The following is a 22,228-nucleotide window of genomic DNA, read 5'->3' as shown; positions in this document are numbered from 1 at the left end:
AAAGTATTACTTTCTGGCACATAACATCAATTTTTAGGTCCAAAATGCTGACTCTTAGGTAGCCAACTGATCGAAAACTATTTAAAAGCTACAAATAAATCAACGAGGTTCCAAATTCTCCCTCCCTCCTAACAATAATTTGTGAACAAATAACTGTATTAGCAATTGCGTTTCCACACGCCCAATATAAAAAATTGTTACTAACACTGTTAGAGAATGTAAAAAATCAGTTCGATGTTGGATTGAATTATTGAAAAATTGTACCGAAACAGAAAAAACGGAGAATTCAAGATGAAATAAATTTTCGGAGACAAAAGAAAACCTAAAAAAATTGGAATGAAGACTCGAACCTGCAGCTTAATTTAAACTGTTTGATGATATTGGAGACTTTCTCGAATCGATATGGATCTCTGTGCTTAACAGACTCGGCGTGGGCAATCACAAGGAATGTAGCCCTTTCAAAAAGCAACACCTCATCAGCATCCAGAATTTGTGCAAACTCTTGCAAATTCGATTCAAGCTCATGAACGTTGGGTATCAGCTGATACACAATCGAAGACCAAGCCTGAAAGAAGATTAATGTTAATCTAAGCCAATGTTTTCCAAAATGTCGTAAAGCCAATCACAAGACGCACGTGAAGAACTTGGCACGGCTTCACCTTGTACTACACTTTGGTTGGGGGTACGTATTGTGCCAGACTTTGGTATGGATATGCACCTGTACTGTGAATAAGAAAAAAGGCTATTGGACACGAAATCCCGTCACATATTAATATTTTACTTGAAAACGAGTCACGCTCAACAAACCGTCGCCACGTGGAATGGCCTTCCAGTAGTGGTAACCCCAGAAAATCCTTCTCTTGAGGCGTTCAAGAGAAGGTGTTATAAATACTCTAAAATTTTGTGATAGCCATGTCCCTTAGTTCTGCCCTAGGAATGACGCATGGACGAATGATAGATAGACTTAGGTATCAACAAATGAATTGACATCGTTTTTATACAATCCTAAAAAGGGCTTATGCCGGATTTGCCTCTCACTCAATTGGACTATCTGTCTTGGCTTTTTCTACAATTAGCCATGGCTCGATGCCCGCAACAACTTTATTTTAATTCAAAGAGTCAAAAAGCTAAAATAAATCTTCAGGGATAAGCTGCCAGGAGTAAGGGTAAGGCAGTAAGAGAGTTTCAGGAGTAAGGCAGGGGTATAAAACTGACCAGGCGTAAGCGTAAATGGCCATTCGTCACATATGCATTTTAGTCGAAAAAACGGGCACGTAGTATCATGTCAAAACTGGAATTATGCAAAGATTTTATATCTGTATGATCGTAAGCACAAATTCGGGTCCTTTGCTAATAAACCGTTTAATCTACTAGATACCACGTCCTTTACACTATATACTTTCTACTTGATACATGTTTAGAATTTACTCTCAGTCTCTGATAAAAAGCAAGTTTAACCGTTATTTTCCACTTCTTTTAAGTGTTTTCTTATTATCCTATGATAGGTACTCTACCCATGATAGGTACAAATCAAGCTTAAAATGAATGATCGATCTTGTAGGTTTACTGTTAGAAAATGTTAATCTATCGTTGGTTTGTCTCCTTTAGTATAACTAGTTTTTTAACTAATTCATTCAATTAATAGAATTTTAATTGTTAAGACGCTTAAAGTTGTGATTTTCTTTTTACCGTGTCATTTTTTGTTTTCTTTACCCTCTTAGAGTGTTTTCGTATGTGTAGAGGGTCAAAAATAAATTATTATTATTAGCAATGGATAATTTTAAAAACAAATATAAAATAATTTAAAAACAAATGTAGGTGAGTTTTGCAAATGCATAAACAAAATATGTAAAGAATAGTTACCCTATATAAGGTTTCATTCCAAATTGACGTACTAAAGCAAGTGACATCAAGAGGCTTTGACAACCTGATTATATCTTGTTCTCTATCTCGGAATACCTAAGGGGAAAAAATCAGCCATTTATACCATAAACATATTTCAATTTAATAATATCTTCAGCTTATCATAACATCACTTATGGTAGTGAATGGTGGTTAAAGAGTGATTTCTGCCAACAGAATCACTAAAAAACGGAAATTTGATAACCATACAAATATCAAAAGGATCTACTTTCCATGCCGGTCAAAATATTCAAAATATTTTACTACCAATCAAAAAGTTGATGGTTTAAGAAAATTTGCGTGATTTAAAAAAAAAAAAATGGAGGCAATGAAAAGAAAAAGTGTAATTTCCAAAAGAATTACACGACAAAATTCAACATGCATAAGAAACTGGGAGCAAAGTTTTCAAGCTCATACCTAGAGCAATACAAAAACTGATAGTTTTCCCGAGAGTAATAGCCAAAATATGAAAGCCAAAGACATACCCAAAGACACAAATAGGAAATATAGCAAACACAGCAATAAACATAGGAAAAATCTAAAATTAGCTTAAAAAGATAAAGGACAGATAGAAAATAAAAAAGAGAGAATCTTTCACTTTTAGAATAGTATACTGAACGCAAAAAAGTCAAAACTAGCATGAAAAAGACATAAATAGGAAACACAGCAAAAATCAGAAACTAGCAGAAAAAAAAGATACAGGACAGATAGGAAAGTAAGAGGAATAGCCAAAACTGAAAAAACGTACTAAGGCCCTCAGTTTCTCTTTGAAAGAAAAGAAGAAGAAAAAATACTAATCTTATAATTCCCACTATCTTCCCCCGCCGGTATATTCACAAAATAAAGGGTTATTTAAAACGTTTATCCAGTAATAATAACTATTGTTGTAGTAAGTGTAACTGTGCATTGTTGTATAGTAGCACACCGAATATTAAGGAAGGGAACAAATGCTGTTTATGAAAGAGGAGGGGGTCCATTAAACCCCAACAGTGAATTTTTAGGCCTAAAGTGTACAAATATCCATAAGAGATCCTTGATATAAATGTAGAGGAGGATCTAGCCTATGACTGCCCTTCATCTGAAGAACCTAACAATGCAAGATGTCTGCTGATATTCCAAACGGTAGTTTTTACTGAGAAGTTAACCTTTTACTGAGAAGTTTTAACTGAGAAGTTAACAATGCAAGATTGTTAGGTTAACTTGCAATGTTAGGACTAACAATGCAAGATGTCTGCTGATATTCCAAACGGTAGTTTTTACTGAGAAGTTAACCTTTTACTGAGAAGTTAACAATGCAAGATTGTTAGGTTAACTTGCAATTTTAGGACTAACAATGCAAGATGTCTGCTGATATTCCAAACGGTAGTTTTTACTGAGAAGTTAACCTTTTACTGAGAAGTTAACAATGCAAGATTGTTAGGTTAACTTGCAATTTTAGGACTAACAATGCAAGATGTCTGCTGATATTCCAAACGGTAGTTTTTACTGAGAAGTTAACCTTTTACTGAGAAGTTAACAATGCAAGATTGTTAGGTTAACTTGCAATGTTAGGACTAACAATGCAAGATGTCTGCTGATACTCCAAACGGTAGTTTTTACTGAGAAGTTAACCTTTTACTGAGAAGTTAACAATGCAAGATTGTTAGGTTAACTTGCAATGTTAGGACTAACAATGCAAGATGTCTGCTGATATTCCAAACGGTAGTTTTTACTGAGAAGATTGTTTCTTTTTTAATATCAAAGCAATACGATAAAAAGTCAAATTAAAGCCGTAAATGAAAGGGTGATCGATTGGAGGCGGCATCCTTATATCTAGAATGATTCTATAGTACTGAGTGTAACAACTCCACCCAAACGAGATCCTATTCACGAAGCATCACTAAACAGAAGTTAAAATTCAGTGTAAAGAGCAGAGAGTTAAGGGGAACAGCAGCCATGATCATATTTAGCATTACCCTGAATTTTACATTAAAGGCGTGCAGATACCAAATATAATAAAAGTTTAAAAATTCTGATCATTAGGATATTAGAGATTCTAATTTAAATTGACTTGGATAAAAATAGCGTCAAACCACTCAAGGAATGAGAATTGTGAAGAACCAGTGACGCTCTGCTTGCCAATGCGGGGTCCAGGGTTCGATCCCTGCTGCATCAAGGTTGGGCGATAAGCTTGGGTTTTGTCGCTGTAAAAAGACCCGGGAACTGAAACGTTGATTAGAAGACCTATGCGCCAGCAATGGCTCGGGATGATCTTTATCCTTATTTTTCTTTTGTAATTAATCTACTGTCAAATCAACTTGTGAGGCATTATTCATATTACTGAAACAATCAATTATAAAACATGTGTACAATTTTATGAAGAAATGTTATGAGGTAATGTCTTCTAGTTAATTTTCGACACCATTATCATCATCCGAAAAAGGACTAAATTTCCTTTTTTTTTAGCTACCTTTAATTCAAGACCGAGAAGTGGTCTTAATGCTACTACCACTGCTAGTGACAACTAACTGCAGAACCAAGCCACCTGACGTCAATACAGCAACACACCCCCTCTCCACCCTTATTTATCTATGCCTCCCTCTTTACACCACCCCAAGAAGTTCCAATTTTGATAAGTTATTCCTTAGGACCCTCTACCTCTCCCTTCGGGGACGACCTGCTTTTCACTTGACCTTAAGTGTTTGCACGGTCAGTCAGATCTCAGACGGTCCGAGTAGTATAAAGAAACATTAAAAGTTACTTTTTTTTAGTATGCGCATAGTACTTTAGTTAAACTCGGTCAATGAGAAAAAGGATACTCTTTTAAACAAAATGGCACCTTAATTGATGGACCAAAAAAAAATATATTCACGAAAAAAAAATCATGCACATATAGCAAAAGGAACATTGTGCAAAAAGGTTCGAGGCCCACCTTTTAACGCTTCGTGGGCTAAATCCTGCCCAGAGACTGAGGTTTTATAGGCCTCATTTAAGTAAATTAGAATACTATCGCGCCCATGGAGACAGCTGTCAGTACAAAGCTCATACTTTTAATTGTTTTATTTTCGTTGTTAAATTTCCTAAGATATTTTTAAAAATTTGGGCTATAACAATAAATTTCATTTTACCTGTATAATTTATAACACTTTTACCACGATAAATCCTGTTATCTAATAAGAAATATCATATCTGCAAGGTTGGAAAATGTGTCAAAGCTTCGGGCCAATTTTATACTATTATATATTACACGACTATATTAATTATATAATCCATTACAAGGTATTGTATTGAGTTACAATAGTTATTACTATCTAAATCAGAGATAATTCAGGTCTTCACGGTATTATATAAAATTTAAACTTAGAATCTGTTTTTTTTTTTAGAAAATATTTTATTTAGTTTTATGCTACGATCGTTTTGACTAAAACTAAATATGCTACTTTTTGTATTTCCTTGAAAACTCCATTGAATATGCATAACAAGAGCTAAAAAATAGTATGAGAATAAAAAATGAATATATGAAACAGGAATGAACCAACGAAATTATTTTTCCCTGGATACTACATCGAGTAAACATAGCGAAAATCCGAACTTGGCAGTAAAAAAGATATAGGACAAATAGAAAAATACAAAGAAAGAATCTTTCTCTTTTAAGATAGTGTACTGAACGACCGCAAAAAAAGTCCAAAATTAGTATGAAAAAAGACATAAATAAGAAAGATAGCAACATGGCAATAAACATAGCAAAATCCTTCTTTTTTAGGATAGTATTAGAATAAACACAAAAAAGTACAAAATTAGTACGAAAAAAAAAACATGTAAACATACCAATAAACATAGTAAAATCCGAAATTAGCAGAAGGAAAGATATAGAACAGATAGAAAAATGCAAAGAAACAATTGTTCTCTTTTAGGATAGTGTACTGAATAAACGTAAAAAAAAAATCCAAAACTAGTATGAAAAAAGACATAAATGGGAAACATAGCAAACACAGCAATAAACATAGCGAAAATCCAAAAATTAGCAGAAAAAAGACAAAGGGCAGACAGAAAATACATTGAAAGAATCCTTCTCTTTTAGGATAATATACTGAATAAACGAAAAAAATTCAAAATTAGCATTAAAATGACATAAATAGGAAACATAGCATACTTAGCAATAAACATAACAAAAATCTGAAATTAGCAGAAAAAAAGACATAGAATAGATAGAAACATGCAAAGAAATAATTCTTCTCTTTTGGGATATGGCACCGAATAAACGCAAAAAAAGTCAAAATTAGTACGAAAAAAAAACATAAATGGGAAGCTCATTTTTTTTTCTGGATAATTACCCTAAATATAGTTATTATTCAGAGAAATAGTTAAGGCCTCCGAAAGTCTTTAAAATTATGTAGTAGTTGTGCGTTGGCCTCAAGCGGTTTGGTGCTGCAGTGAGTTATTAGTAGTGGTAGTAGGCTCCCACCCATTTCTTGTATATATTTGCTAGTTTCCTTATTTATAGATCTCAGTGGGTCCAATTCGCTGATCAGGAGCCATCTGATTTTTTAGATATTTTTACAGCTTGGGACAAGAGACTAAATTAGACCAATTTCATATTGTATTGATTTTAACCGTATTTTGTAAACAATATGCGAACTTTTTAAATTTACTGAGGACTTAACTGCCTTACCACTGAGACTAAACCCTGCTTACCACTGAGACTAAAGAAGGAAGATGGCTAAAAAAAGTTTCTTAAAGGTAGATGGTTGGAAAAGCTGGAAATAAACAGCTGGAATAAAACAGAATAAAAGTCAACAAAGAAAAAAGTCAGAATAAAACAGAATAAGACAGAATAAAAATCAAACAAGAAGCAAGTATCCATAATGTCTTGGAAATATTTAGCTCTAATTCAAGGAGATTAATTCTGAAGTCTATTGATGATTTGTGATTTTTGGTGATTACTTATTAATAAGGGTTTCATAGGTATGATACAACTTGCTGGCAATGTAAGGTTTTGTGAAATGCCAATATAACTTCAGCTTCATTTGACAAATTTTAGTCAAAAGCGAAATGTTTAAAAAATCTGAAAAAGAATTATCTTTATATAGTTTATAAGACCATAAATATAAGGCATTGACTAAACTGAAAAAAAAAAATCATGATTGATATTAGGCTTTAACAGGATATGTCAACAAATGATAGATTTCCCAGAGGTTTCCAGTTGAGGACATATTCTTTACGAAGTAAGATGGAAAATAAGAAAAGCGTGTAAATGGTAAAAAGTGAATCGCAAAAAAAGTAAATCATTACGTCATTTAAGTAGCCTGCAGAAAACAAAGAGTAGAAATAAATTTTTGTGTTTATGAATATTTATGCTGATTCCAAATCAGTATTCAGGTTTCAGGCAGTATTTTTTCTTATATTTGCAGCATAAAAAATGAATGCCAGAATGCCAAAATAGTATTTTTCTTCGTGATTAATTCAAATAAAGTGTTCGAAAACAGAATATAAAAACAATCAGCCATATTAAAACCTAAGACAAGTACAAATGAAGTCATATAATGGCTTAAACTTAAAATCAACAGGACTTAATACCATTGATTAAATGAATTCCAAAATGTGCAGACATTAAAATGAATAATCAAACAGTTGTATACAACCCAGAATATCAAACAGACTAAAGAAGAGACTGACATGAAGAGAGTTATTAATGAATTAATAACTGAATTAAGAGAGTAAAACCGACAGTCAGTGAGTCTAAGAGCTCGTCTATGACTTTCTCCTTTCTAAAGACTGACAGCCACACTTCCTATAATTCCCTACTACCGACGAAAAACAGTTGAAATACTTGGAATACATTTGGCCAAAGATTTAAGAAAGTATTCACACGTTGACAATCTAACTAAAGAAGGTGCATCGCTTTTAAGTTGTTTTTCAAACCTGAAGAATTTTTTTTGCAAACTGGGGTCTTATTCTATATACTCCAGTTATATAGGACCTTCTTCAGAATTTTCGAGGCGCGTTTTTACCAGCCAATCACATTATTCTTTTTTTCTAGAGAATTAAAAAGAACAGAAAAAAAAAAAAACAATCCCACCAGTATAAAACTGAATTAACTAATGCTGGACGCAAACCTAGACACACAAGAAGGTCTAACAGTTATGTCGGACCTTCTTATGAATATGCATGTCTAAATTGGAATCTGAGGCTGATGAAGGACTAATCAGACAGATTCGAAATGGTAATTAGATTTAGTCAACAAGAACGAAAATATGCTTATAAGGACTGATTACATAGTTAGCTCAAGAAAGGGTTACATTAATTGCAAGTATTACTCTGAGGCAAAACGACCCGAACACTGCATGATTTCTTGACAAGAATGGATGAAAGGATTAGAATTCTTTCTAGAAATCTTAAAGTGAGTTTTCCTTGTTAACATGGGTTGGACCTTGTTTAACAGGTATGTTGGACCTTTTTGTGAATATACATGACTAGCTTGGAATCTGAGGCTGACGAAGGACTAATCAGACAAATTCGAGAAGTTAAAAAAAAAAAAAACCCGCAAAATTACAGTTGAACACATCTACTCAACTTACGAAAATGCAAAGAAAAAACTCAATTTGAATTCTCGTGACATTCGTAGATACGAGTTGACATATTGATTTGGTTAAATTAATTGAACTCTCCAGCCCGTCATGACTTACTATCTGACACTGAGAACCACCCTACTGAAAAATCGAACACTAGACTCCGACAAATAAAATCATTTAATGATAATTTAATGAGGATAATTTAATGATAAAGCTTTGGAAAGTATTTAATTTTTTATACAAAACGTACCTGCGCTTAGCATTTGCTATTTTGGTTAGTAAAGCATCTTTATCTTCATACAGATAAGCAAAATGCAGTCTAAGACGAGCATGAAAAAATAGAGACAGGAAAGAATAAACAGGAAGAGGAACAAATAAAAAACCAGAAGAAATAGGAGAAAATAGACAATAAAGACAGTTTGTACCGATTCCCTTTGATCCTCTGATACCAAGTCCATCTTGTGTATCAAACAAAATATTTTTGCGTTAGAAGAATTTTGAATTATTGCCTCTAAGCAAGATTGGTAATAGTGCATATCACGATCCAACTCTCGAGATTCGACATCAAAAACATAGATCAGTACTTCGACATTCTTAAAAATGTTATCTCGCTGACTGGCAAAGTAATTCTCCATGAAAGCTTCCTGCCTGGAATTGAGAAAAGTGAAAAAAAAACAAAGAAAACATAATCATTTAAGCTATAATGTTTTTTTATGGCTATAAAATTATATTGTTTACTTTATATGTTTTACCCCACCGTTTACATTGTTGTTATTAGAAGATCATAAATCAAATAATAAGAATAATGATAATAAAGTTACTATGAAACGACAATAGCAGTGTAATATTTATTACAAACCGAAAACAACAAATCAAGCTAGTGGGGTTTGTGTTATATAAACAAAAGGGTTGCAAGGGGGTGCAAATACAAAAAAATCATGCTTGCAAGGGAGAACTACTAAACGGGGGTTGTGAGGGTGCGCAAACCAAGAAAAAATCTTGCAAGGAGGGTACAAATGCAAAATATCAATAAACTTGGAAAGAATTGATACTAAACAATAGGTAAAGGTATGAAAAAAAAAGTTTAAAGATATTTAGTAAAAAAAGGACAAAAAAATCTTGCAAGGATATGCTAATAAACAAGGAGGAAAAATAATAATTAAAGAATAGAATAAATATGGCGAATTCAAATTCTGAAGAATATTATTTTTAGAATAAGAGGTGGAAATTTTATCCATTCCATGCATTCTAATGTTCTTTTCCGTCACCAAATTATTTCTCCTTGGGAGTTTGTCAACTACAAATTGAAAATGGTTACAAAAACTATTAATTACACAATCCGTAGAATTTATAATGCTAACATAGAGTGACAATAGAACTATATTGCTCAGCTGATATTTTAAGCCTGATTTCTGATTCATGAAGGTGCTAAGATTTTACACGTTTGTTTTTGCTCAGATTATTGCTTTTTGCTTCATCAAAGTGCACAGCTCACTGCCAAATAGAATATTGAAGAGACTTTCTTTAATGAAAACTTCAGTAACTTCTTTAGACCACTAATCAGAGTAAATGAAGAAAGATGATTGCAAAAAAAAAAAAAAAAAAAAAAAAAAAAAAAAAAAAAAAAAAAAAAAAAAAAAAAAAGCCTGAGCAATACGATCATAGTCCTCAGATTTTTACTAGAATCGTTTTCTACTAAGATATATAAGATCTTAGCACACTGATTTGATATTAAAAAAAGAAAAAGAAAAAAAGAAGAAAAAAGCTTCATCTTAATACACTTAGCCGTCCCTAAGATACTTCAGATACGTCTTTTAAGAAATTGACTGAACATAGTGTCTTTTGATTTAGTTTGTCACTTTTGTTGCACTACATACACCCTGTATTTTTCATATCTATTTAACATCATAATTTTGGTTGTTTCTCAGGCACCATTGTAAGGACCCCATTCTTCACTGCACTCGATATCTTAGCCAGCATTTGAACACATATTGTCATACAACCAATTTTCGTACAAAATTATAACCCCTAGTATTTTGACCACCCTTTTCAAGGGCACAGCCTATTGTCCAGGGTATTTTCACTACTCCACTGAAAAACGGTAAACGACCCGCTTTCCAAAAAAAATATTCTGCTAGAAACATGCTTTTTTTTTGTTTAGTTAATCCCACTCCAGAAAAAAAACCCTAGATTCACTTCTCCTAGGATCAGTCTTTTTTGCACCTTTAATGACGAATGAAAAACATCAGGAATTTTAAAATCACACAAGAGAGTCAATTCTTTAAAGTCAGCAATTTCAGCAATTGATTTCCTTAACAATTCCTGTTCGTTCACTCACCCAGCTTCTTATTATTATTAGTTAAGACGGTGGGTGCAGTGAAGATGTTAAAAGTAGAATGAGCCAGGTCCAGGCTGTTTTTTCACATTTAAAAAAAGTTTGGAAGAATAGGAAGATAAGTCTGCAAACCAAGATCAGAAAACCTGACAGTGATGACATTTAAGGAAAGATTTAAAGGAAATGGGAACTTCTTGGGAGGGTGTAAAGAGGGGGGATTTGAATAGATTGGGATGGAGGAAGTGCGTGCGTAGCTGTATTGGCCTTAGGCGGCTTAGTCTTGCAGTGAGTAGTTAGTAGTAGTAGTGTCAATACAAACTTTCCCCCCTTAAACGCCCTTAAAATTTCAAATATCCTCAATCACATTGTATGAGAGTTTTCCTCTCAGCTGTATTCCAATCCTCGAGTATACCTGTCCTTTTTTGCATCATGGTATCTCCAATTATTTGTCGGACAGAACAGGGCCAGTCAAGACAAGGTGCCCAAGAAGTACCTTCAATGAAGGTAAAGTTCCCTGTATGTCCCTTCTTTGGAGAGCCAATCTAGTCAACCGAAAGGAAAGGAGAACAAGTATTTCCTTGCATTCGCCAACATTGCCCTCCATAGTTTCCGGACGATTTTTTTTTACCAAGTCAATTTCCACCTCCTTGACCTGGCCTCCCTTGTGATGCTTTAACAACAATTCCTATTTTTGTCCCAATAAAATTTTCAACTGGAAGATATATTCTAGAACAGCTTTTTTTAATACATAGTTGATATGTTAAACAAGTGGTATTCCCTACCCTCTTTTTGCTACTAGTGTTTATCTTGCAAATTCTTGACTTTCTTCTTATAGTATTTATTATTTTTTTTTTACTGAATTGCACTTTGTAATTTTTAGTCACTAGGCTAAATTTGTTTTGTGGTTTTTATTTACCCTAATTTCTGCATAAATTCTGCGAGTTTTGACTGTTTTTAACCTTTTTGACATGCTCACCTTTTTTTTACTGGCCAGTCTCATTTTTTTTTTTTTTTTTTTTTTTTTTTTTTTTTTTTTTTTTTTTTTTTTTTTTTTTTTTTTTTTTTATTGTGCAAATTCGTCCCATGTTCAGGTTAATTTGCGTCGGGGCTTAATGTGAATGTAAAGTGGCAATGTTTTTTTTTTTTTTTGTTAGTAATAAATGGAAATTTAACTGTCGTTTCTTGTGACCCATTTGTTAATAAAGAACACAAATTTCTGGGCTTTCGGTAGCAAGTCTATTATTACATAATACAATAAAACCAGTCACTCCATATTTTTCTACTGATGTTCAGGGTCTTCCCTCAGCACCAAAAACAGAAAAGAACAAAATATTACAACATCAGTGTTAAAAGTGACAGGATTAAAATCGTCCAGTCGTTGATAGCGTATAGGGTGTCAAATCTAGGATTCAGTTGCTGGGTCTTCTTACAGGAACAGGTAGCAAGCCTGTTGCCAAACCTTGTAGCACCGGGAATCGAACCCTGGGCCTCATATTGCCAAATAGAGCTTCAATCAGAACTTTAATCTAAGACAAAAAATTCATTATGTTACAGCACGATAGAAAATGACAGAAAATCAAGATAAAACTAGAAAATAAGAAAAAAAGATAAAACTAGAAAATAAGAAAGCAATGACGAACAACTAAATGAATGAAATGAAAATATAATCAACTACTAATTTTTACAATTGAAGGTATTTAAAATTAAGTAGCCCGATGACTCACGGGAATTGGGAATAAAAAAAAAGAAAACAAAAAGCTGAACAGAAGCCAACTATTAAAATAGAGGTTCTTTAGCAGAGTTGCCACTTGGTGAAAAAATCACTAGATGTTTGTGATTTTTTGGTTCATTTGGTGATTTTTTTAAATAAGCTAATAATGTATGTGTTGATGTAGTGATGTTTTTAGACAATATCAAAAATCACAGGAAATAGTGATAAATCACTAGGAGTGGCAACCCTTTTACCAGGCATGCTCAAAACTACCCTAAATTTCGGGGAAGTTTAATTGAACTGCAGTTTAATTTGAACATGGCAAGAGTTAGACCTTCCCGAGCCAGCTCCTGCTTCTCTGAGATGCACGAGCACCAGATGGTATTTGCTAGGGACCATACACCTTACAGGGATGGTATGAAGAGCATTAGGCTTATCAAGACATTGCTAAAGGGTTTTATTAATATGGCTAGAAAAAGGGACGAATATAAAATATTAATGAATATACACCTTAACAAAGAGGGGATATGGGACAAAATTCCCTCTAAATCTTGAACATGCAACATAATAATTGTCCATGGGAAAACAATCCGTATTCAGATCTATACCGCATTTTTCTAACGATTGCCCTTGAGCTTTGTTGATGGTGATTGCTAATCGAACATTCCCTATGTCCCCGTCGTCATTTATATATCCCCCTGTGCCCCCGGCGTACCCGTTGTAGTTGTGTCCCTGTGTCCTGGTCGTCATTTATATTCCGTGTCCCGGTCGTCATTTGTGTCCCGCTATCCCAGTCTGAAATTTCTCTTTGAGTGTCCCGGTCGTCATTTATATTCCCTCTGTCCCGGTCGTCATTTGTGTCCCGGTGTCCCGGTCTGTAATTTCTCTTTGAGTGTCCCGGTCGTCATTTATATTCCCTGTGTCCCGGTCGTCATTTGTGTCCCGGTCTGTAGTGTCATCTTATAATGACGTCATTAACAAAGCCTTATATACTTATAATGACGTCAAATGCAAACCCACAAACAAACAAACATGCATATATTCAACTTATTTATAATATATATATAGATACAGTTTCTTTTTTAGTTTTTTTTCTTTTTTAGTTTTTTATTTTCTTAGTTTTTCTTTTTTTTTAGTTTCTTCTTTTTATTGATTTGTTTTCTTCAATTTGTCAATGTTCATTCTAACATTGACACTTGGAAAAATCTTTACGTGCCAAGCATGCTAAAGCTCCAACAATTTATAATAAGCCTCAAAATATTGGGTATCTGTTTTAAGGTTTTCGAATTACTTTAATCTATTGTCAAAATATATTGAAATATTTGTGCAATTCCCGGTTTTTTATTAGTTTTTTCTTTTTTTTAGTTTTTTAGCTTTTTTTAGTTTTTTACCTTTTTTTATTTTTTTTTTACGTTTTTTCTTTTTAGGTTTTTTCTTTTTTTAATTTTTCAGTTGTTTTTTTTTTAGTTTTTTCTTTTTAGTTTTTTTCAGTTTTTTACCTTTTTTCTTTTTTCAGTTTTCTTTTTCTTCTTTATTTTTCAGCGTCAGTATGAAATACATGTCGCCGAACCTTTATTTTTTTAACTAAAATCTGGTAGGCAGTGATGACCTTATCCAAGTCAAAATCCCAAACCCAATCAGCATCGCTATCATTTTCAGTTTTGATACGTTTTGACTCTCGCTGTCCAGGTTGATTTTCATCTAACTGCGCGGTTTTGCGTTCTTTAACCGCAAGCCTTTTGGCATTAACCCTTTGAGCAGATTCCTCGGCTGTTTCTTCTGCCATTGTAGGATTTATACTAAAATTTCTCTTTAAATTAACTATTTGAGCAGATTCCTCGGCTGTTTCTTCTGTCATTTTAAGATCTATACTAAAAATTCCTCTTCACGTGCAAAGCTTGCTAAAGCTCAACAATTTATAATAAACCTCAATTTTGTGTATCTGTTTATCTGTATCTGTTTTAAGGTTTTCGAATTACTTTAATCTATTGTCAAAATATTTCGAAATATTTATGCAATTCCCAGTTTTTACATTTTAGTTTGTTTCCTTTTTCTTCTTTATATTTCAGACGTCATATGCAAACCCTCAACACCCCTATGTCCCGGTCGTCATTTGTGTCCCAATGTCCCGGTCTGTAATTTCGTCAGTCGACAAACATGACGTTAGTCGACACACAAACATGACGTCAGTCGACAGACACACAGACAATTTATTTTTATATATATAGATATATACGTCAGTCGACAAACATGACGTCAGTCGACACACAAACATGACGCCAGTAGACAGACACACAGACAAACAACTTATTTTTATATATATAGATTACGAAAACAAAATGATACGTCATAGGTTTATGCAGCCTACCTTGTGACATCCTTGCATTAGCAAGATGACCTGAGACTGTTTGAAAACGAGGTAATGAATTTAAGGGCTTAATAATATATTTACAATCCAAAAATGACTTAGAAAACACACTTACCCTCCACAATCCCAAAGGTTTAATACCAAATTTCCGAGGAATCTGACATGAGAGTGTTCAACATCAACTAAAAGAAAAGTTTTTTTTGTGAAACTAATGAATTCAAGTGTGGACTATTGAAATTTCCAAGTTTGAGCTATCCTATGTTTGAAACAGCATTATCAAGCACGTTTTCAAATTTTAACTTGAGGGACCTCCTACAACGAATAAAAAAATAACAATTGGTTGACAAAAGTGCAGCTGTTGTCAGAGAAATGGCTAGAAGAATCCTGAAAACTCCAATTCGCTTGGATATACCATGCAACACTCCCAAAATGATAGATCTTTGTGGATAGAAGTCTGCTCAAGTTAACAAAAATGAAAGACAAAGAAAGAACAAATATAAGAGGCTCATGAAGTTCAAAGGACTCTGCAACAGTACATCATTGACAAGTGTCACGAAGCATTCCAGAAAGGTGAAAACCCCTTTATGTACATGGGAGTTCACACAGATCCTCACAATAACGCCTAACCCTGGTATCCTATAGTCTTTCCCACTACCACAGTACTTAACTGACCCAAGCCCTCCTCTACTAAGAGATAAAGTATCTTTTTCCATAAAATGCTTGAAGACTCAGAAAACTCCAGGCCTAGAAGGTATTCAGTCAGAGTTGCTCAGCTACAGTTTTCTAAAGGAGACAAAGGTCAGGATACCAAACTTTTAAGACACGAATAGGATTACTCGACCCCAATTTCTCACAGCTATATATATATATATATATATATATATATATATATATATATATATATATATATATATATATATATATATATATATATATACATACATATATATATATATATATACATACATATATATATATATATATATATATATATATATATATATATATATATATATATATATATATTCTATATATATATATATATATATATATATATATATATATATATATATATATATATATATATATATATATATATATATATTTTTAACTACGTAAAACTTGCGAATATACAACATTCTTTGCTGTCCCATCGTCTGTGCATATAAATAGATTGTCAGGTTTACCGACTCTTGAACATGCAACGCATAATGGTCCATGGGAAAACAATCCGTATTCAGATCTATACCTCATGGTTCTATTGATTGCCCTTGAGCTTTGTTGATGGTGATTGCTAATCGACCATTTCCTTTGTTGCCGTCGTCATTTATATATCTCCCTGTGCCCCCCGGCGTCCCCGTTGTAGTTGTGTCCCTGTGTCCGGGTCGTCATTTATATTCCCTGTGTCCCCGTCGTCATTTGTGTCCCGGTGTCCCAGTCTGTGATTTCTATTTGAGTGTCCCGGGCGTCATTTATATTCGTCAGGATATTGTAGGGCATCGTAGCATCGATGAGTTTAAGCAATTCTTGTCAACTGATTGTTTCGCCTATAAAGGATATTATCTCGAGGTAAGAACTGATCACCGACCACAACGATTGCCACTTTGTTGATAGTTGCGTATCAGGAGGCATCAATTCGATTGGTGTTTTTAAGCAGAAGCACTAAATTATTATTTTTGTGGATATAAATATATATATATATTTTCTTTTTAGTTTTTTTTTGTAGTTTTTACCTTTTTTAGTTTTTTTCTTCTTTTGTATTAATGCTAAAGCCAAGGTTCAAACCTGGAGCCTCTCGGACCTAGAACCTGAAACATAACGCTTTACCAACTCAGCTACTTCGGCGTGAATACATTCGTTTTGAGCAGCTTCCTCGGGTGTTGCCATTGTAGGTTCTTCAGTCATTTTACAATTAGAAATTTCTCTTTCAACGGTCTTCTTACAATTAAAAATTTGTCTTTGAACGATATTCTTAAATACCTGTGTCCTGGTCGTCATTTATATTGCCTGTGTCCCGGTCGTCATTTGTGTCCCGGTATCCCAGTCTGTAATTTCTCCTTGAGTGTCCCGGTCGTTATTTATATTCCCTCTGTCCCGGTCGTCATTTGTGTCCCGGTCTGTAATTTCTCTTTGAGTGTTTTTTCTTTTTAGTATTTTTTAGTTTTTTACATTTTTTCTTTTTTCAGTTTTCTTTTTCTTCTTTATTTTTCAGCTTCACTATGAAATACATATCGCCGAACCTTTGTTTTTTTTAACTAAAATCTGGTAGGCATTGATGACCTTATCCAAGTCAAGATCCCAAACCCAATCATCATCGCTATCATTTTCAGTTTTGATATGTTTTGACTCTCGCTGTCCAGGTGGATCTTCATCTAACTGCGCGGTTTTGCGTTCTTTTGCCTCAAGCCTGTTTCCTTGCTGTTCTTTTGATTCCTCGGCACGCTTTCTTTTCTGACTTTCTCTATCAGCAGCAAGTTTTTTGGCATAGACTCTTTGAGCATCTTCATCGGCTTTTGCCATTGTAAGTTCATCAGTCATTTTAAACTTAAACATTAATAGATTTCTACGTGAACATATATGTCTTAAATATCTTTAATGACGTTACCGTCATAGCAAAAATGACGACAACTAACTTCATGACGCCAGTCGACACAGAAAAATGACGTCACCTGATCCACAGACAGACAACTTATTTTTATATATATAGATAGATATAATTCTAAAATTGTCAGGTAATTTTCTATTTTGAAATAAAAACTAAAAATTATTGCTCAGACAACATAAATATTTTTGATATTTACATAATAGCTTTAGTGGTTCTGGACTGAAAACTAAATATGCTAATCAAATTGGGAATTGCAATCTTTTAGGTTGAAAAGGCAGATCCATTGGAATCATGAGAATGCGTGGAATAAGAAAAGCCTCACCCTCAAAAGGCCCTGTCAAGATTGTTGCCTCTATTACGTTATAACAGACATAACACGTCATTTGTGTCCCGGTCTGTAGTTTCGTTAGTCGACAAACATGACGTCAGACGACAAACAACTTCATGACGACATACAGCTCAATCCTTATAATGACGTCAGTCGACAAACATGACGTCAGTCGACACACAAACATGACGTCTGTCGACAGACAGACAAACAACTTATTTTTATATATAAATATTTTTGATATTTACATAATAGCTTTAGTGGTTCTGGACTGAAAACTAAATATGCTAATCAAATTGGGAATTGCAATCTTTTAGGTTGAAAAGGCAGATCCATTGGAATCATGAGAATGCGTGGAATAAGAAAAGCCTCACCCTCAAAAGGCCCTGTCAAGATTGTTGCCTCTATTACGTTATAACAGACATAACACGTCATTTGTGTCCCGGTGTCCCGGTCTGTAGTTTCGTTAGTCGACAAACATGACGTCAGACGACAAACAACTTCATGACGACATACAGCTCAATCCTTATAATGACGTCAGTCGACAAACATGACGTCAGTCGACACACAAACATGACGTCAGTCGACAGACAGACAAACAAATTATTTTTATATCTATATATATAAAAATAAGTTGTCTGTCTGTGGATCAGGTGACGTCATGAAATTAGTTGTCGTCATTTTTGCTTTGACGGTGACGTCATTCAAGATATTTAAGACATATGTTCACGTAGAAATCTATTAATGTTTAAGTTTACAATGACTGATGAACTTACCATGGCGAAAGCCGATGAAGATGCTCAAAGAGTCTATGCCAAAAAACTTGCTGCTGATAGAGAAAGTTAGAAAAGAAAGCGTGCCGAGGAACTACCAGAGCAACGCGAAAGCAGACTTGCTGCTAAAAGAGAAAGTGAAAAAAGAAGGCGTGCCGAGGAATCAAAAGAACAGCAAGGAAACAGGCTTGAGGCTGATAGAGAAAGAAAGAACAGAAAGCGTGCCGAGGAATCAAAAGAACAGCAAGGAAACAGGCTTGAGGCTGATAGAGAAAGAAAGAACAGAAAGCGTGCCGAGGAACTACCAGAGCAACGCGGAAGCAGACTTGCTGCTAAAAGAGAAAGTGAAAAAAGAAGGCGTGCCGAGGAATTACAAGAACAGCAAGAAATCAGGCTTGCTGCTGATAGAGAAAGTAAGAAAAGAAAGCGTGCCGAGGAATCACAAGAACAGCAAGAAATCAGGCTTGCTGCTGATAGAGAAAGTAAGAAAAGAAAGCGTGCCGAGGAATCAGAGCAACCTGAAAGTTATCGCCTGGCATTCAGGTACAACCCAGTCGATGATTATAGCTTGAGTAGATGTGTTCAAATCGGGACAATGTCTAAAATTTGTCCCTATTGCAAGGCCTTGAAATTCAATGGTGAAACAATGGGAATGTGTTGCGCCTCAGGAAAAGTTAAACTTCCTCTATTGGCTGCACCACCAGAGCCATTGAAGACTTTCCTTACAGGAACTACGTCAGAATCTAAGCGTTTTTTGTCAAAAATCAGAAAATACAACTCATGTTTCCAAATGACGTCGTTTGGAGCCCAAATCGAAAATCCAGATCAATTTATGTCTACTTTCAAAGTAAAAGGGCAAATTTATCATAGAGCAGGGTCCCTTCTACCATTCTCAGGCGAGAATCATAAATTTTTACAATTGTACATCATCAGTGATAGAAATTCTGAATTGAATGCACGTTGCGAAATTTCTCCCAACGTTGAAAGGACAATCGTTTCCCAATTGCAACATCTTTTCCACGAAAATAATAATTTAGTGCGTCTGTTCAAAACAGCCATCGATTTGATGCCTACTGATACGCATAAAATTGTTATTTCCGCTGACAAAACGCCTCCTGGCCAACATGTGCGTAGATACAATGCTCCAACTATCGACGAAGTGGCAATCGTTATGGTCGGTGATCAGTTTTTACCTCGAGATATTATTCTTCATAAGCGAAACGCTCAGTTGTTAAGAATTGCTGAAACTCATCGATGCTACGATGCCCTACAATATCCTATCATTTTTTGGGATGGAGCCGACGGCTATCACTTTAATATTAAATTGATGAATCCAGCCACTAACAAAGAAATGAATAAGAAATGCAGTGCAATGCATTATTATTCCTATAGAATAATGATTCGGCAGGATGAAGAAAATTATATTTTAAAATGCCGTGAATTGTTTCACCAATTCGTCGTTGATATGTATGCTAAAATTGAATCAGAACGTTTGCTATATATCCGCCTGAATCAGACCAAGCTCCGCTCTGAACAATACATTCATTTGCGAGATGCAGTTATAAATGACGGTAATACCACAAACGTTGGAAGATTAACAATTTTACCTTCGTCATATGCTGGCAGTCCCCGTCATATGCATGAATATGCTCAAGATGCTATTGCGTATGTTCGTCTCTATGGTCGTCCAGATTTATTTATTACATTTACATGTAATCAATCTTGGGATGAGATACTGCAGCTTTTACTTCAAGGACAATCGGCGGTTCATAGGCATGACATTACGGCCCGTGTCTTCCGGCAAAAGTTGAAATCACTGATAAACTACATTGTAAAACTTGAAGTGTTTGGGTCAGTGCGATGCTGGATGTACTCAGTGGAATGGCAAAAACGAGGTTTGCCACACGCACATATACTAATCTGGCTACATACAAAAATTACTTCGAACGAAATTGATGATGTGATTTCCGCTGAAATACCTGATAAAAATGTCGATAAGGGGTTACATGATATTATTGTAAAAAATATGATACATGGACCTTGCGGTGCACTGAACGAAAATTCACCATGCATGGCCAAAGGAAGGTGCACAAAGCAATATCCTCGACTTTTAGTATCAAACACAATTACTGGCAATGATGGTTACCCACAATATAGAAAAAGATCTACTGAAGATGGCGGTAAAACAGCAATAATAAAGAAGCGTAACGGTACCACCATCGAAGTAGATAACCAGTGGGTTGTTCCATATTCCCCATTATTATCAAAAACATTTAATGCACACATAAACGTTGAATACTGTAACTCCGTAAAGGCAATCAAATACATATGTAAATACGTCAACAAAGGCAGTGACATGGCATTTTTTGGCTTGCAGCCCGAAATCAAAGATTTCGATGAAATCGTACAATATCAGGCTGGAAGATACATAAGCAGTAATGAAGCTGTTTGGCAAATTCTTTCATTTCCGATACATGAACGTAGTCCAGCTGTTGTTCACTTAGCGGTACATTTACAGAATGGTCGACGTGTTTATTTCACGGAAACCAACGTGCAACAAAGAGTCCTGAATCCACCGGATACAACATTAACAGCTTTTTTTTCGCTTTGCAAAAATGATTCTTTTGCAAAAAAACTGCTGTATACTGAAGTGCCTTCGTATTACACGTGGAATACCAAAAATTAAGTATTTGAACGTCGAAAACAGGGTAAGTCAGTCGACGGCCAACCTACCATCTTCAAAGATACCACGATAGGAAGACTCTACACCGTTCACCCCAATCAACATGAATGCTTCTTTCTACGCCTGCTTTTGGTGAATGTACCCGGTCCGACATCCTTTGAGTATTTGAGGACTGTAAATGGTACTATACATGACACTTACCGTAGTGCATGCCAAGCTCTGAATTTATTGGAGAATGACCAACACTGGGATAACTGCATCAATGACGCGTGCGAAACGTCAACCCCAAGTCAAATTCGTGCATTGTTTGGCATCATTTTAACAACTTGCTCTCCATCAGCTCCTACAGAGTTATGGGAAAAATATAAGTCAAAAATGTCCGAAGATATACTCCATCGAAAACAGTTAGAGACGTCAGATATGACTTTTGATTTTACATCAGAAATTTATAACTACACTTTAGTTGTTATAGAAGATTTGTGCGTACGTATGGCAAACAAACCTCTTCAGGATTTGGGAATGCCTTCACCTAACCGTATCGCTGCTGTTTCGACATGTGTAGAATTGGATCGTGAACAAAGTTACAGTACGAGTGATCTATTGTCGTATGTACAAAATAACATTTCCAAGTTAACGTCGGAACAAAAAGACATTTATGATACGATAATGCATTGTGTCGATAACAACGTTGGAGAAATTTTCTTTTTGGATGCGCCAGGAGGTACTGGTAAAACGTTTGTGATAAAACTGATTCTGGCATCAATTCGATCAAAAAATGATATAGCGTTGGCAATTGCGTCGTCCGGAATAGCCGCAACATTGCTGCCTGGTGGAAGAACTGCTCATTCCGCTTTGAAATTGCCTCTGAACTTGCATTCTACAGAAACTCCCACGTGCAACATTTCCAAATCATCTGGGATGGGTAAAGTATTGCAGCAATGCAAACTTATTATTTGGGATGAGTGCACAATG

General features: G+C 34.7%; 1 protein-coding gene across 1 annotated transcript in view; it reads right to left on the bottom strand.

The window, feature by feature from the left end:
- LOC136032266 (ras-related GTP-binding protein A-like) overlaps positions 1-22,228 on the bottom strand; it is a gene marked incomplete in the record, with an annotated part of 34,206 nt that overhangs the window by 3,665 nt on the left and 8,313 nt on the right. The window contains 4 exon segments of the mRNA XM_065712517.1: positions 351-565; positions 1,864-1,959; positions 8,879-9,101; positions 14,983-15,049. Of these exon segments, the coding sequence (XP_065568589.1) occupies positions 351-565; positions 1,864-1,959; positions 8,879-9,101; positions 14,983-15,049 (601 nt within the window).

Source organism: Artemia franciscana, chromosome 10 (assembly GCF_032884065.1).
Source record: "Artemia franciscana chromosome 10, ASM3288406v1, whole genome shotgun sequence".
In the NCBI taxonomy this organism is placed as follows: Eukaryota; Metazoa; Arthropoda; class Branchiopoda; order Anostraca; family Artemiidae; genus Artemia; species Artemia franciscana.
This window is presented reverse-complemented; position numbering and strand designations above follow the sequence as displayed.